The sequence below is a fragment of the Schistocerca serialis genome, chromosome 4, assembly GCF_023864345.2.
Source record: "Schistocerca serialis cubense isolate TAMUIC-IGC-003099 chromosome 4, iqSchSeri2.2, whole genome shotgun sequence".
In the NCBI taxonomy this organism is placed as follows: domain Eukaryota; kingdom Metazoa; phylum Arthropoda; class Insecta; order Orthoptera; family Acrididae; genus Schistocerca; species Schistocerca serialis.
In genome coordinates this window covers 595,094,528-595,110,865 of record NC_064641.1, presented here as the reverse complement: position 1 = coordinate 595,110,865, position 16,338 = coordinate 595,094,528, and the positions used below count along the sequence as shown (strand labels likewise).

The 16,338-nt window shown below is 41.1% G+C and overlaps 1 protein-coding gene across 1 annotated transcript in view; it reads left to right on the top strand.

Annotated features, from left to right (window-relative positions):
• LOC126475352 (choline transporter-like protein 1) overlaps positions 1-16,338 on the top strand; it is a 496,357-nt gene that overhangs the window by 365,753 nt on the left and 114,266 nt on the right. The window contains exon 2 of the mRNA XM_050103165.1: positions 9,602-9,666. Coding sequence (XP_049959122.1) covers positions 9,607-9,666 — 60 coding nt within the window. The 5' untranslated portion in view covers positions 9,602-9,606. The remainder of the gene's footprint in view (positions 1-9,601; positions 9,667-16,338) is intronic.

Below are 16,338 nucleotides of genomic sequence, written 5' to 3'. Positions count from 1 at the left end.
CACTCAATGAACACACAAGCACACTGTAGGCAAACATAACAGCCGCGCGGGATTAGCCGAGCGCTCTAAGGCGCTGCAGGCAGACTGTGCGGCTGGTCCCGGCGGATGTTCGAGTCCTCCCTCGGGCATGGGTGTGTGTGTGTGTGTGTGTCCTTAGGATAGTTTAGGTTAAGTAGTGTGTAAGCTTAGGGACTGATGCCCTTATCAGTTAGGTCCCATAAGATTTCACACACATTTGAACATTTTGCAAACATAACAACATCGAACCTAGCAGCTACGCAGGTTGAATGACACAACCAAGTGTCGGTGTAGGGACTTTTCAAAATACGAAAACTCGTAAACGACTCGCACTAGAAGCCTGCAACAAACATCATTTACATTCTGATTTACCCTACTTTTAGTCTGTTAATGTCAATAGGCATTGTTCCATTTAAAAAAGTGTAAAGGGTCTATTTGCACAAAAACACACTTTATAAGTAGTATTACAGTCTGTTTATTAGCTAATAATACGAGTCCTCGACTACCAATTCATTCTGTGAAAACCATACATCAATATCGCTTTACATTTACGCAGTATTTCGGTGCAACTTTTAGGTGAGTTACCCTGTGTAGTCTTGCGAAATCTGAAGACTCTTTTTCACAAACTTTGCGTTGTCCAAATAATTACTCGTATGTTTTCGTATTCCACTGACAGAGTTACGCCACGACGCATTTGGCTTTGTAAATTCACTCTCTATCGTTTCTGGACAAGGGAGCCTTGCCACCATCTGTGAAAGTTTGTATTATAACGGAAAAATTTTCAGTAAGAAGCCCCCCCTCAGTAAGAGTGTCACATTGCAACGTGTGTTATTGCCAAATTGCCAATAGCTCCGCTGCAAAGCGCGACACGTCTGTGGAGCGAACTGGATATGCGTTCCGTCAGACGCTTCGGCGAGCATGGCAGCCTTGATCTGTGCTTCAGAGCGAGTCGCCCTGCTGGCGACAATGCATACGCAGTACACGAGTGCGTAATTTGTGACCGTCAGACGGCCAACGAACCATTGCCTCTACCTGTACACAGGTTACACAAGGAGCCGTACTTCTTTTCGTGGAGTATTCTTCTTACCAATATTTCCCGCTGCCTTACCCGTTCCATTCATGACGGTTTGTATGACTCCGTAAGCACCATAATAACTCTTACTTTACTCTAGTGCATCGAAACATCCTGGACCTCAGGTTCGATCACAACCACTGCTTAAATTTTGAATAAAATGCTCAGAAAAGGCATCCGAAGACTTCTGGTACAGCAAGTCAACCTCCTACTGCCAATTGCCTTGTCAAAGAGAACAAAATAGCGGATAGGTTTTAGGAATCCTCTTGCTCTTGCGAGTGAAAGACTGTCCCTAACACGTGGAAGAATCAGCAGTGGTCAATGGCATGAGGTGCAGATGGCAATGAAAACCACTGCATTAAACACAGGATATGTGAGCTACAATCGAAAAAAAAATCATGTTTATCTCTCCATTGCAAAAGATTCCCGATTAGTCCCCCCTTCGGATCTCAGGTTGGAGACTGCCAAGGGGGAGGTGATCACGAGTAGAACAATGAATAACCAACGAAATGGTAAACATTCTACGAGTCGGAGAGTCGAATGCCTGAGATCTGAATGTGATATAATGGGAGTCAGTGGATTTCTAAGCAGATGAACGTAGGGTTATATTAACAACAGCAGAAGATGGTGTAATGGGAATAGGATTCGTCATGAATTGGAAGACAGGGCACAGAGTGAGTTACTGTGAACAGTTGAGGGACTGGATTATGCTCACCAGAATGTGCAGCAAACTAGCGGCAATAACAACAGTTCAGGTGTACATGCTGATTACACAAGTGAGAAGATGAAAAGGTAGAGGAAGTATGAGATGAAAATCAAATAATCATGATTGATAGGAAAGCTGTGATCGGGGAAGGAATAGTAGACAGAGTTTTGGGAGGATATGGGATCGGTAGTAGCAATGAAGGGGAGAAAAACTAAATGGTCTCTGCAATAAATTTCAGCTACTGTAAGCGAATACACCGTTCGAAAGTCAAAAGAGGAGGAAGTGTAGATGGAAAAGTCCTGGGGACAAGAGAGAACCCGACTGGACTGTATTATTATCACACAGACACTGCGATATCTGGCACTGGATTGTGAGGCGAAAGGGGGAAGTACAAAATTCTTCAGGAAAAGACAAGAATTCTACAATGTAAGTCTCTCGTAAATAAAATAGATATCCAAAGCGAAATGGCCACAGGAAAAATACGAAGAAATTGGAAAAGAAGTGGTTGACGGAAGGTGTGATTCAGCATATAGAAAAGTCAAGACAACCTCCGGTAAAGTTAAAGCGAAGGTGTCAACATTAAGAGTTCAAGTGGAATTCTACTGTTAAACACAGAGACGAGAACGGGTGGGTGAAAGAGTACACCGAGAGCGGGTGGAAGCGTCTAATGACGTAATAGAAAAAGAAATGAGAGTTGATATCAAAAACATATGGGATCCAGTTTTAGAGTCAGAATTTAATACAGCTTTGAAGACTTGCGATCGAATAACTCGGAAGGCGTAGGCAGCATTTCTGCCTTCGAAAATTCTCAACGCACTGGGGAAAGTGGCAAGCAAACAACTATTAAAGGAAATTTTTAGAATCTACGTAATACCGTCAGACGTTCAGAAAAATATCATCCACACATTTCCGAAGATAGCAAGGGCAGGAAAGTGTGAGCACTGCTCCACAATCAGCTTCACAGTTCATACTGACAAGCTGTAGATAAGAATAATATACAGAAGAATAGAAAAGAAAACTGAGGATGTATTAGACAACGACTGGTTCTGCTTTAGGAACGGTAAAGCCACCAGAGAGGCAGTTCTGACGTTGAGCTTGATAGTAGAAGCAAGACTTAAGAAAAATCAAGACGCGTTCACAGGATTCGTTGACCTACAAAAACCGTTCTACACTATAACGTGTTGCAAAGCCGGATAATATACAATTCGTACCACAACGAAGAAGGAAAAATAAGAATGGGGGACCAAAAACAAAGAGCTAGGATTAAAAAGGGTGTAAGACGGAAGTGCAGCCGCTGTCCCTATTTTTCGATCTCTTCATCGAAGAAGCAATGACGGAAACAAAAGAAAGGTTCAGGATTTGGATTAAATTTCAGGGTGAAAAGATATCAGTGTTAAGATTTGCTGATGACCAGTGCTAAGATTTGCTGATGACGTTGCTGTCCTCAGTAAAATTGAGGAAGAATTGCGGATCTGTTGAATAGAATGAACAGTCTAACGAGCACTTATCATGCGACTGACAGTATACGAAATGAAGATGAAAGTAATAAGGAGTAACAGAAATGGGAGTAGCGCTGAACTTCACATGTACACTGGGGACGAAGAAGTAGACGCAGTGAAGGAATTTTACTACACTGGAAGCAAAACATCGGTGGACGGACGAAGCAAGGATATCAAAAACAGACTAGCACTGGCAAATAAGTACAAAAGAAGTCTACTAGTCATCATCATCATTAGTTATCTGCTATATTAGCAGGTCCTTTGCCTCTCCATTTTCTGTGATCCATTGCTTCCTTCTTAAGGCTGCTGTATGTTGTACCGTACATCATGTCATCCAGTATCTGGAATCTCTTCCTTCCTCGCTTCCTTTTCCCTTCTACATAACCTTCTAAAAGTGTTTTTATCATTCCGTCATTCTTTCTTGATATACGCCCAATCCAATTTCTTTTTCTTCTCTTTATTGCATCTAGTAACTGTCTTTTCTCTCCCACTCTTCTCAGTACCTCTTCATTTTTTACTCTGTCCATCCAACTTATTCTTTCCATCCTCCGCCATGTCCAGATCTCAAAAGCCTCCAGCCTTTCTCTGTCTTTCTTCCTCATAGTCCATATTTCAGCGCCATATAGAAGAACACTCCATACAAGACATTTTATGAGTCTCTTCCTGAGTTCTCTGTCCAGACCGCTGCAGAGTCTGCTAGTATCGAACATAAACCCTAATTTGAGGAAGAAGTTTGCGGGAACGTACGTTTGAAGCACAGCATAGTACAATAGAGAATCATGAATTATGGGAAAACCGGAAAAGAAGAGATTCGGTGTTTGAGATATGGTAGTAAACAAGGATGTTAGAAATTAGGTGGACTGTTAAGAGAGGAATGAGAAGGTTCTCTGCAGGATCGGTGTAGAGATAAACGTGTGGAAAACATTGACAAGAACACGGGAGAGAGTGCCAGGACATGTGTTACGACGTCAAAAAGCAGCTTCCGCGGTACTAGAGGGAGCCGTAGATGATGAAAACTGTAGGAGAAGACAAAAACTGGAATAATCCAACAGATAATTGAAGACGTTGGTGGAAGTGAAGAGACTGACACAGGAGAGGGATTCGTGACGGGCCATATCAGATCAGTCAGAATATGGATGGAACAAAACATGCCCTCGCGAGATTTACGATGAAGACAGCTCGTCCTCGAATACCCCTTAAACATTTCCAACTTTATTTCTCAGGATTAAGAAAAACATTTCCAGTGCTGAAAAAAAATCGATCACAGTTCCTGTAACATAAACCTGAACTTCTCGCCAGATCAACCGTGAATTGTTTCACATCATTTAATTAACGAAGTATGAATATTACAAAATCAAAAGATGTTGACTTGAACAGATGCCTATTTGTCGTACGTGTATAGAGCAGATGAGAGGAAATGCGGACTTTGGCAGGATCGACGAGTAACTGTAACATGTTCGTCATGTATAAAATACAGTGTGAACTGTCCTGAATCTAAAAATAAAAAGAAAACTTCATTATTCCAGAAAAAATTCACTAAAGATGTTTTTAACAAACAATGTCAAACGCTACTGGGATACAAATAAATATTACAGTATATTGCAGCAAGAAGGAGCAGTTGGAGCTACAAAATTATATTCAAATACTTGTTGCAGAAAACGACTACGCTAACAAACTAATATTGATGTTCATCTTTGTATTTAGTACTCAATGATATGAAACTACGAATATGACGTATCAGATAAGCGAAAGAGCTCATTAAAACGCACTGTTCCCATTCTCAGAAAGCGCAGAGCCCCTATGCGTGTTTTGAGTATGTAACCCACATAGCATAAATGTCTGAAGGCCGGCCTGCCACAGCGATATAGACGATACGACTGGTAGTTACCTCTGTCGGCCAAAGGCACAGCGCTTATCCTCTGCGTATGAGAATCAATTCTTTTCAACAGCATTAGCACTGTTAGTAACTATTGATCCTGCTCGTCCTCAAGAAGATGTGATACCAACAGCGCTTTATTCGATTTCGTAGTCACGCAACGACAACGTCGTGGGGTTTCAGGAGCCATCGGGTTCCAAGGTCGATAGCGTCTAGGGTGCATCTCCAATGGCGCAGACACAGTGCTTCCAAATGGGCTAATCCCATTTCAGATGGACGAAAAGTGAGAAAACTGACCTCGTATATTTTAAAATCATTAATAATTTTTACACGTCTCAGTTAACAATACTGTAAAAGAAAACAACTTTCATAAAGTTATCTCTTACTTTATCTTAACTAGTTTTCCAGAAATAATTCGTTAAAATTTGCGTTATTTTTTGAAAGTGACAGTTTTCTGTCCAGCTCAAGAGTCGTACATGGCAATTCGGTGGGGACGATTCATTTTGAAGCTGAATGCCTTTGTTGATGGACGCATATAACAATAACACAACAATAATGAATACGGTTTTTAAAGATCTTCTATTGATTATTAAGCATAAACACAATTTTTTTAAAGATTAACCTTCTATAGGCCCGAAACACTTTCTATTACGCTTTGATTTCAGTTTTAAATTCTATGGAGAATCTTGTCTGAAACGTGAAAAATAATTAATAATGCGTATTTAAGCTCACACTGCACTTTGGTTGAGATGAGCTGCCGTAAAACATAAACAGCAGGCGATCGACAAAGATATGGTCATAATTCATGGGTGCTGCAGTTGTTTCTATTTCCTTTTTATTTTTTCTACAGTTCTTTATTGAAGATACACAAAAACGTTTAGTAACATTGTTGTTAAATCAAATCCTGAACAGCATCGCACAATTGTAATTCCATTTAAAAGTGCGTTAATCAGAAAACATACGAAAAATGATGAAATTTAACATTAAATTTCAGTTCTAAAAATGTCGTGTAAATACCACCTCAAACTATAAAATTTTACCTTGATTTTGAATTTTATTTGTGAATTTTACTTTGGCTGATTTCTGAGTCACGAGTCTTAGAATCTAGTGTTTTTATTAAGGTACCTTAGCTGCACCCTTAAAAAAAAACTCGGAAGCACTTGTTTGTCGCAGATGCGAGTTTTGCAGAAGATAAAACCTGAACGTCTACTTTAGATGACTGAAAATTGAGCCTCCACAAAAAAGCGAAGTTTCCTGTCGTCCGAAATGAAATGGGACAGCCCACACGCGTCAACCCGCCGCAGAGGATGACCACAAGAATTCGACGACGTAGCTCACGACGCCTTCTCATAGCCGTACGGATGTGGCGCTGTGGTTAGCACACTGGACGCGCATGTGCGAGGACGGCGGTTCAAACAGGATGATTCCCGTGAAAGGGCATGACAGCTTTCCTTCCCATGCTTGAAACAATCCGAGCGTGTGGTCCTTCTCCGATGACTTCGACGTTGACGAGACGTTAAATTCTAATCTTCCTTTTCTTACAGAGCCATGTGGGGCGATGGACCGTTGTAACTTTTCTACCAGTTATTTTTCGTGAACTGAAACTGCAGTAAACTGAACTGCTATTCTGTATACTAGTGTTTCTGTGTTGTTATCCTGAACAATACAAGTTGTGTAATTACGCAAACTCTATTTGATAAAAAAATGAGTCGCCAAAATTAACTGTATTTTTAATTAACTTTGCCAAGGCGACTGGAAATGTTAACTGTATATTATATAAGCTGTTCTGCGAAATTCTGTTGTGCAATACAGTGAAGTGCTACATGCGTGACGTCGCAATACGTGACTTGCAATTACAGTAATTATTATAGTTTGTGATGTGAGACTTTCCTGTTCGGCGGACAATCGTTCAGCCATCATCAGGTGGTCCGGAGATGGAATGAAGTATCTGCTTTAAAAAAAAAAAAAAAAAAATCCTTTCATTCCATTTCCCTGATGGAGATAGGGCGGGATGCTTGAGAGCATCTTGTTGCTCTATTCAGCCATTTGAGTTATACATTTATTTTTCACAGCTTTTCAAAGTAATATTTATTTTTATTTATATTTCTAACACATTTGTAATATGAAGGTGGTACCTGCTTTTTGGCGAATTTGCTTGATGTATATCTAAAATACTTACAATTTCCTATGCTTTGTGCTGGGGCTGGTTGGTGCAGTTTTTACAATTAGCGTGCGGCTGCGGCAATGGACGGGTTGGACCCAATTGCCTTCTGCCCGCCGTCCCTTCACATCTCGCGGCCTGGTGTCACGGTTTGATTTGATGGACCTTAGTATTGGCATTCATGCCTTATTCAGTTGAAAGCCAATGACCCTGTTGATTAAATTATCAGTCACACGAATTTCAGTAACTTCTTCGAGAATAGTCCCAAAATTTATCGATGATAGCCGGCACTTTCTTTTGCTGGTAATTCACTTACAAAGTCCATCTTCAGTGCAGTGGCCTACTTTTGCAAACTTGTTGGGCTGAAGTAAGAAGGTGAGGCGCTCATGTCTCACCTTCTGCACAGCGATCTTCAGTTGCGCGGATCGTTGTCCAGTATAAGTTTTTCCGTGAAACTTGGTACACCACCGCTTTTTCGAGACCCGTGCCGTCTTTCACTGTCCTTAATAAAGCTCGTGTTTTGCCTGGAACGGTTGTCCGCCGTAATAACGTGGGCCTCTCGCGATCGGATCTGGCAGTACACCCGAGAACCATGACAGCATTATTGTCATTTTTAGTGTTATTTTCAGAGTTTCCTTCATTCTATAATGTCATAGTTTCACGTTCTTTTTACTCAGTTTCTTTTCAGTTAAGAGCTTCTGAATGTGTAATGAAGTGTTCTGCGGAGTTATGTACACTATTGGCCATTAAAATTGCAACACCACGAAGATGACGTGCTACAGATGCGAAATTTAACCGACAGGAAGAAGATGCTGTGATATGCAAATGATTAGCTGTTCAGAGCGTTCACACAAGGTTGACGCCGGTGGCGACACCTACAACGTGCTAACATGAGGAACGTTTCCAACCGATTTTTCATACACAAATAGCAGTTGACCGGCGTTGCCTGGTAAAACGTTGTTGTGATGCCTCGTGTAAGGAGGAGAAATGCGTACCATCACGTTTCCGACTTTGATAAAGGTCGGACTGTAGCCTATCGCGATTGCGGTTTATCGTATCGCGACATTGCTGCTCGCGTTGGTCGGGATCCAATGACTGTTAGCAGAATATGAAATCGGTGGGTTCAGGAGGATAATACGGAACGCCGTGCAGGATCTCAACCGCCTCGTATCAATAGCAGTCGACATGACAGGCATCTTATTCGCATCGCTGTAACGGATCGTGCAGCGACGTCTCTATCCCTGAGTCAACAGGTGGGGACGTTTGCAAGACAACAACCATCTTCACGAACAGTTCGACGACGTTTGCAGCAGCATGGACTATCAGCTCGGAGACCATGGCTGCGATTACCCTTGACGCTGCATCACAGACAGGAGCACCTGCGATGGGGTACTCAATGACGAACCTGGGTGCACGAATGGCAAAACGTCATTTTTTCTGATGAATCCAGGTTCTGTTTACAGCATCATGATGGTCGCATTCGTGTTTGGCGACATCGCGGTGAACGCACATTGGAAGCGTGTATTCGTCATCGCCATACTGGTGTATGACCCGGGGTGATGGTATGGGGTGCCATTGCTTACACGTCTCGGTCACCTCTTGTTCGCATTGACGGCACTGTGAACAGAGGACGTTACATTTCAGATGTGTTACGACCCGTGGCTCTACCCTTCAATCTATCCCTGTGAAACCCTACATTTCAGCAGGATAATGCACGACCGCATGTTGCAGGCCCTGCACGGCCCTTTCTGGATACAGAAAATGTTCGACTGCTGCCCTGGCCACCACATTCTCCAGATCTCTCACCAACTGAAAACGTCTGGTCAATAGTGGCCGAGCAACTGGCTGGTCACAATACGCCAATCACTACTCTTGATGAACTGTGGTATCGTGTTGAAGCTGCATGGGCAGCTGTACCTGTACACGCCATCCAAGCTCTGTTTGACTCAATGCCCAGGCGTATCAAGGCCGTTATTACGGCCAGAGGTGGTTGTTCTGGGTACTGATTTCTCAGGATCTATGCACCCAAATTGCGTGAAAATGTAATCACATGTCAGTTCTAGTATAATGTATTTGTCCAATGAGTACCCGTGTATCATCTGCATTTCTTCTTGGTGTAGCAATTTTAATGGCCAGTAGTGTAATTGATACATGTGTCCAACTGAAAGAAAATGAGGAATACATTAGAGTATGAATTAATACTTGAGAAATAGCATAGAGTGCATAGAGTGCTGTTTGAAGCGAATTAATGGTGGCTGTGTGTTTTCAGGCGAGATGGGTGCCTGCTGCAGCTCTAGCGACAGGGTGGAGCCGTCTAGCCAGTCCCAGACGCAGGTACAGTTCGGCTCCTCCTCATTTACTCTTTGTCTTTTTACTGATTCTCCTCCGGCACTAAAATATAGGTACAGTCCCTTTTAAAATTCTGTGAGACATCCTCTGATGCAGAGATTCATGTTTTTTTTCACAGCAATAATGACTGTATTAAATAACTCATTTTCCAGCGAGTTTCTTGTCATTCAAACATTTATTTAGGCTAGAATCTACAGCACGATTATGTTCTAAGAAATGTACGGTTACCTTGCTGTATTGAATTTTACACGTTTATTATGACCGGTTTCGGTTTTCAACTGACGACATGTTTTCTGCTTTTTTCCTGGATGAAGGTTGAGAGCCGAAACCGATCGGAATGAATGTGTAAAATTCAATGCAGCAAAGCTAACATGCATTTCTTAAAATCTTTTCATTTAGTGAACAATATTTTATACGTCACGATTCGCTAATTTCGACTATTATAGCGCTCCAGGTAGAATCGCAGCAGCTTGCAGTCGTGTCAGCTAGTACACGCACACGCGCTACACCCTAAACTCCATTTTTTCTACTCACCATAAGAAACAATGAGACGCCTGATGTTGGCCACAAGGACTTCGCTACTTGAACTGGGTATGCGCAACGTGCCCCCGCACCCTCTCTAACAGTCGACATCGCGTGGCACGACCTAAGTAGACAGCTATTGCTGAGTAAACAATGTCGTGAAAATTCGTGAAAATAAGTCGCAAAAACAGATTTTAGAGCACTTTTCGAAATAAAAACCTATAAAGCAGTATTTGAGGTAATTTTTCTTTATAAGTTTACGATTTAATGAATCCACGAGATTCAAAAATGTAAAGAATCAGAATCACTAAGGGATTGAACACTAGTTATTAACATCATGAGAAGGTTCTTATACAAGGCGCGCAGGCAAACGGTGTGATTTGAGGACTGGTTGGATGTCGTGGTGAGGGTTTATGGAAGTGAAGGACTTGATCGAGGGCGTGCAGGAGGGAGCAAGTTTTAGTAGCCATGAAGGTTAAGTGTGCAACGTGTGTTTGCTATAAAGGCGTATTACAAAACCTCGGATAATTTTGTTGTGCTCAAAGTGCTTCTGGGGACAATTTAATTTGCCTCTGCGGAATTCCGTGTCATCTTCCAAATCTAGATGAAGAAACGCTCTTCCAGAAGGATGGTGCAACAAACCATACTGCTGTTGCGTCAATAGTTGTACCTATATTCGCGTTTCCTTGGCGTCTCATCTACAGAAATGACGATGCTGTGTGTTCACCCCGATTATCAGCTTTATCGGCTCCACAATTTTTCCTTTGGGCTTACCATGAGTTCAAAAGTTTTCCAGGAAAACTATCCAAGGACCAGAGATGGTTTGAAGGAGCGAATTGGCCAAGGCATTCTCAACTTTCCGTTAGAGATACTACGCAATGTCAAGGGCGGATTCAGCGTCAGATTCCGACAATGTGTGTGAAATCAGCGAAGCCCTCTGAGTGATACCATTTTAATAAAATGATAACTTTCATGGTAAACTTTTAATTCCACTCTTGGTACACTATAGTTCAATTCTTTTATCTTGGCGGTTCGCGCATGCCCGCCCAGACGCGAGAGATTGCTGCGTTGCCAGTTGCACGCGTCAAGCCGGCCGCGGTGGTCTCGCGGTTCTAGGCGCGCAGTCCGGAACCGCGCGATTGCTACGGTCGCAGGTTCGAATCCTGCCTCGCGCATGGATGTGTGTGATGTCCTTAGGTTAGTTAGGTTTAAGTAGTTCTAAGTTCTAGGGGACTGATGACCACAGCTGTTAAGTCCCATAGTGCTCAGAGCCATTTGCACGCGTCAAGAGAAGCAGCGCCATACTATAGTTCGCAAACTTACGTTTAGGGGGGAGCGCGCAGTTCATGAAGTAAAGCCACCACGCCCGCATTAACCCTTTCGCTGCTACAGAGACGTGCCCTCCGCATTCCGCGCAGTGCGCGATTTTGTCATCACTGCACTGCTCGCCTGTGTAGACACATGGTGCACTGCTTTGACACACTTTATCATTCGATTTCACAAATACTATTTGGCCCAAAAATTTGATTTTTACATATCTTCTAAACTGATACCTTCTCCCCATAAATGACTTAATTTTGTTTCGAAGTTCAACGCAGTTATTGTGCAGCATTACATGCAGTAAACCATTGCACGAAATTTTGAAGAGTTTGCAGAGGTAAAAGTCCATAGCGTATAGTTGCCATTAGAAATTTCAAAAAATTACATTCAAACGAATAAAATTCATGAAGTGAGACACCTCGTCCGCTAACGCAGCACAACATTTAATACAACTCTTGAAGGACTTTAAAATATCACGAAAATACCGACAAACACTGTTGGTATGACTATCAATTACTCACGTTTCGTCGAAGTACAATAGGAAATAAACAATTACCGCTGTTCTTTATTGCGAAAAAGCGGTTAGTGAGAATGATACAAACACCTTTCTTTCCTTGCTATCGCCTGAATTAGGAGGCTTATTACTTGTTTGGTTTAATTAATTAATAGCAATTGGTATAAAGAATGCTTTTTTTCCAAACTTTCTATAAAAGTCTGCTATCAAGACACTCCTTTGTTCAATCACTTTATTTATGACTGAACGTTTCTAAAACTGAAGGTACTCGTCCGTGGTCTGCACTACAGTCGAGCTCTGGCAACGTCGTTCTCTGTTCATTGGCTGACTGTGTTTTGTGACGTCAGATGCGCAGAACGAACCTAAACTCGGCCGCCGTCATAAATGACGAGCACTTTAGATTCATGTCACAAAATTAAAATTTGTTTTTTATTTTCCCATTTGATTGCCTCATACCTTTTTTAAGTCAGTATTTCAGTTTTAGAAACAGCATCAATTGTTACGACAAAAACATTTTTTGATAAGAATTCGCTCTTATCTTTTTTAAAAAAGAATTTTGTTTCACTGACTTTTGAATTCCAATCAAGGTGGACGCGTTACTTTGTCATGACGTCACTACTCTGTGAACCGTCAGACGTTATGGATCTTCAGACATTATGTACGTTTCTCGCAGTATCTCCTTAGGGAAAAAAGTTTTTCAAAACGGTTTTCCATAGTTCAAGAGCTCAAAAGTATTAGGAGTCCTGATTTGTATGAGGCCCTAATTTGTATAACGTTAGGAACGGGAGAAACAGGGTTTCCACGAAATGCTCACTTCAGACCATCAAGTTCCATTACCGGTAATCACATTTTTTAAGCCTTTATGGTTTTGCCAACTGATGAGCCACACGTTTGAACGAACTGCACAGGAAATTTTATGTAAGGGACCGCGAGGTCTTAGAGGTGAATGCTGATTTAAGTCACATCAGTTGTCGATTGAGAAAAACAGCCGAATAAGCCCGTACAAAATAATAATGTCTAAATATTTTGTGATTATAACAGAGCCCGCATCACAGCATTTAAACAAAGACTACAGTATAGATACCCCACGCGTAAATGAGGCCCTGTTCTGGATTTTATTTCTCTATTTCTATGAGTAAAACTACTATTACTACAACTATCTTTATGCGGGTCCGTCTGAAAACGATGCTGTAGCCAAAATTTTCAATTGTGAAAAAACAAACTTGCAGAAAAAGCAGTTTCCTTTTAATAGATCTTAAATATCTTTAATGCTACAACAAAATTACACTACGTCACCTCCACTTGCTACTTCTGGTGTTAGGGCTAGAAGAATGAGTGTCGGTCTTGCTCCAGGCTAGTTTGATATCAACAACATTTTGTTTTCAGTCTGTTGGTACACACTGCGTAACAAAGTAATTTAAGTGGCAACTTGGTCTGTGAATCAACGGCTCGAAGAAAAATTTTGTACTACCCTCAAAACTTGTATGGTTGTAATTTTACATTAAGCATCTGATCACAAGAAAACACTACGTACAGTCATCTGTGTAATGAAGTTTACTCGTATGTACAGCGCAGTTCTAGAGAACGTTGTGTCGCCAGTTAATATCACTAGCTTATATTTTTGTATGAGCCTTCTTCAACCCTCTTTGTAGGATACAAACATCGAAGATACCACAACACTGTTTTATCCAAAGGAAACTTTTCCAAAATATGTTTACAAGCAGACACAGGGCTTTCTAGCTTGCATGGAAATATAGTATCTTTATAGTGCAGTTAGCTACCTGAGATATTTACTTTCTGTAGTGTCGAACACTGTTTTTCAATGGCAAGTAATACTTACTACAAAATGCTTCCAGACTTATTGGAGCAGCACCTACACAGAATTAATTCGTGAATGTTCTCACGAGGTTTCTGAGTTCATTCTATATGCATTAAAGGATATCTCTTTCGAAAGTAACCAATGTACAACCTCTTGCAAGAACAAACATAATTTCTGCTCTAGCAGTTCCGTTTTTTAATAGTTTAACAACTCATCAGCTTGTTTTTGTGCTGGGTTATGAAGAAAGTATTTGTCAACAGCTGACCATTGCTCTAAAAGTCTGTCTCCAGCTAATTCTAATGTCAGCCACCCAGAGGAAACATGTTCCATAATCTGATGACCTAAAAGTTTCATATGTGATTGTATTTTTTCAAAATTTGCCTAGCTAGATAACTGTCTATCAAAAAAACACTATAGAACAAGATCATGTCCAAAGCATTTTCATTAAAGTATTGTAATCCTTTTTGTAATGCATTATGTTTGATGTGCATGTTACATGAGCCAAAATCAATCAACGTGATCACAGAATTATTCATAAGACGATTCATAGTTTTGTTAACATCAGGTCCATCACAACCTATCATCAGTAGCTTCGAGGAAGCTGGGCATTAATCAAGGCTTCATTTAACTACAAGTAAATATCGCTAGCTGTAGCTTCACCAATAAGAAAAGTCTTTAGATGTTATGTCATTATCATTTGTCTGAAATCAGACCAGTATTTAACTGCATTTTGGAGCACTTTCTTTCGAACTCTATCCGCAATTTCATCAAATCAAAGAGAGAAATGTGCTCTTCCAACATCACCCCTAAATGTTTTTTTAAAATATGGAGCTAAGGCGTCACGTTCTAAATATCTTGCTTTGCCTTTGTATGGGTGAATTCAAAGAAACACTTCCAGGAAATATTGCCTCAAAAGTTTCTTTCAGATTTTCACAAGCTCGCTGAAAAAGAAAGTTCCTTCCAATCATTTTCAAACACTAGATTAACTCTGTCCTTGAAGCAGCTTGTCTAGCAGAATAAAGCTGAATTGACTGTGTAGCTCCGGGAGATGAAATTACAAAATCAGCCAGGACGAGCTGAAGACAAAGGTAGAAGTGAAGTTTCACTTTAAATTGTTCTCTTTGTTTCCGGGTGTAAGCATGTTGCTCTGTAGCACTAAAGCGCCTTTAAATCGAAAAAATTTGTGCGCAAACAAACAAAAAACTTCATTGTGACTTTTTTCCTGCGCCATTTCAGTAACAGGGAAACCATTGCTGTACTGTTTTCCGAGATTTTTCAGTCCATCTGCCACCGAAAACATCAGTTTACCAGCTACAAACTTTTTTTCATATAAAGTAAATTTAAAAAAAGCTATGGTAAAGAAATTGCCTTTGCAGACCACAACTGAAAATACAGACTAGAATGGTCAATCTGCAAAATACTGACTTTTACTTATTTTTCTGACCATTTGCCAACCCTGGGATTTAAGAACCACCTGAGGTCGCTTTTTGTAAACTAGACAACGAAAGAAATAGAGCTGACTGTCAACAGACATCCATCTCGAGTGTTATTATCTGTGGGTTAGTGACATGAAGAATTTGGGCATTACGACTGTAGATTGTGTGTGGAACCCCGCCACGCGTTAGTAAAAACCTGTCTGTTGTCGAGCTGGTGGTTTGTTCCAGATAGGCAGCTCTGGTTACACAATAGGTGAATAGGACAGTATAACACTTCTCAATGGCTTGTGTAGTATCTCTCTGTCGGATGGCAGTGGCGCATCTGTAAGCAGGCCGTCCAGTAATGATATTTGTTATTTTACAAGGAAGAAAGACAAAGGAGACAGGTCCGATCTGACCACTTTGTAGGCATGTCAGTCAGTTATCTTGTTTGATGATCTATAGTGCTACACTTGTTGCAGCGAGTGTAATGTAGCAGAAGTTGAATTTATAATTTTGCTACAGTAACTGAGCTACATGTTACTTGTTGCTTTCAAAAGTATAGTTTTCATATGTTGTTGTTGTTGTGGTCTTCAGTCCTGACACTGGTTTGATGCAGCTCTCCATGCTACTCTATCCTGTGCAAGCTTCTTCATCTCCCAGTACCTACTGCAGCCTACATCCTTCTGAATCTGCTTAGTGTATTCATCTCTTGGTCTCCGTCTACGATTTTTACCCTCCACGCTGCCCTCCAATACTAAATTGGTGATCCCTCGATGTCTCATAACATGTCCTACCAACCGATCCCTTCTTCTAGTCAAGTTGTGCCACAAACTCCTCTTCTCGCCACTTCTATTCAATACCTCCTCATTAGTTATGTGATCTACCCATCTAATCTTCAGCATTCTTCTGTAGCACCACATTTCGAAAGCTTCTATTCTCTTCTTGTGTAAGCTATTTATCGTCCACGTTTCACTTCCATACATGGCTACACTCCATACAAATACTTTCAGAAACGACTTCCTGACACTTAAATCTATACTCGATGTTAACAAATTTCTCTTCTT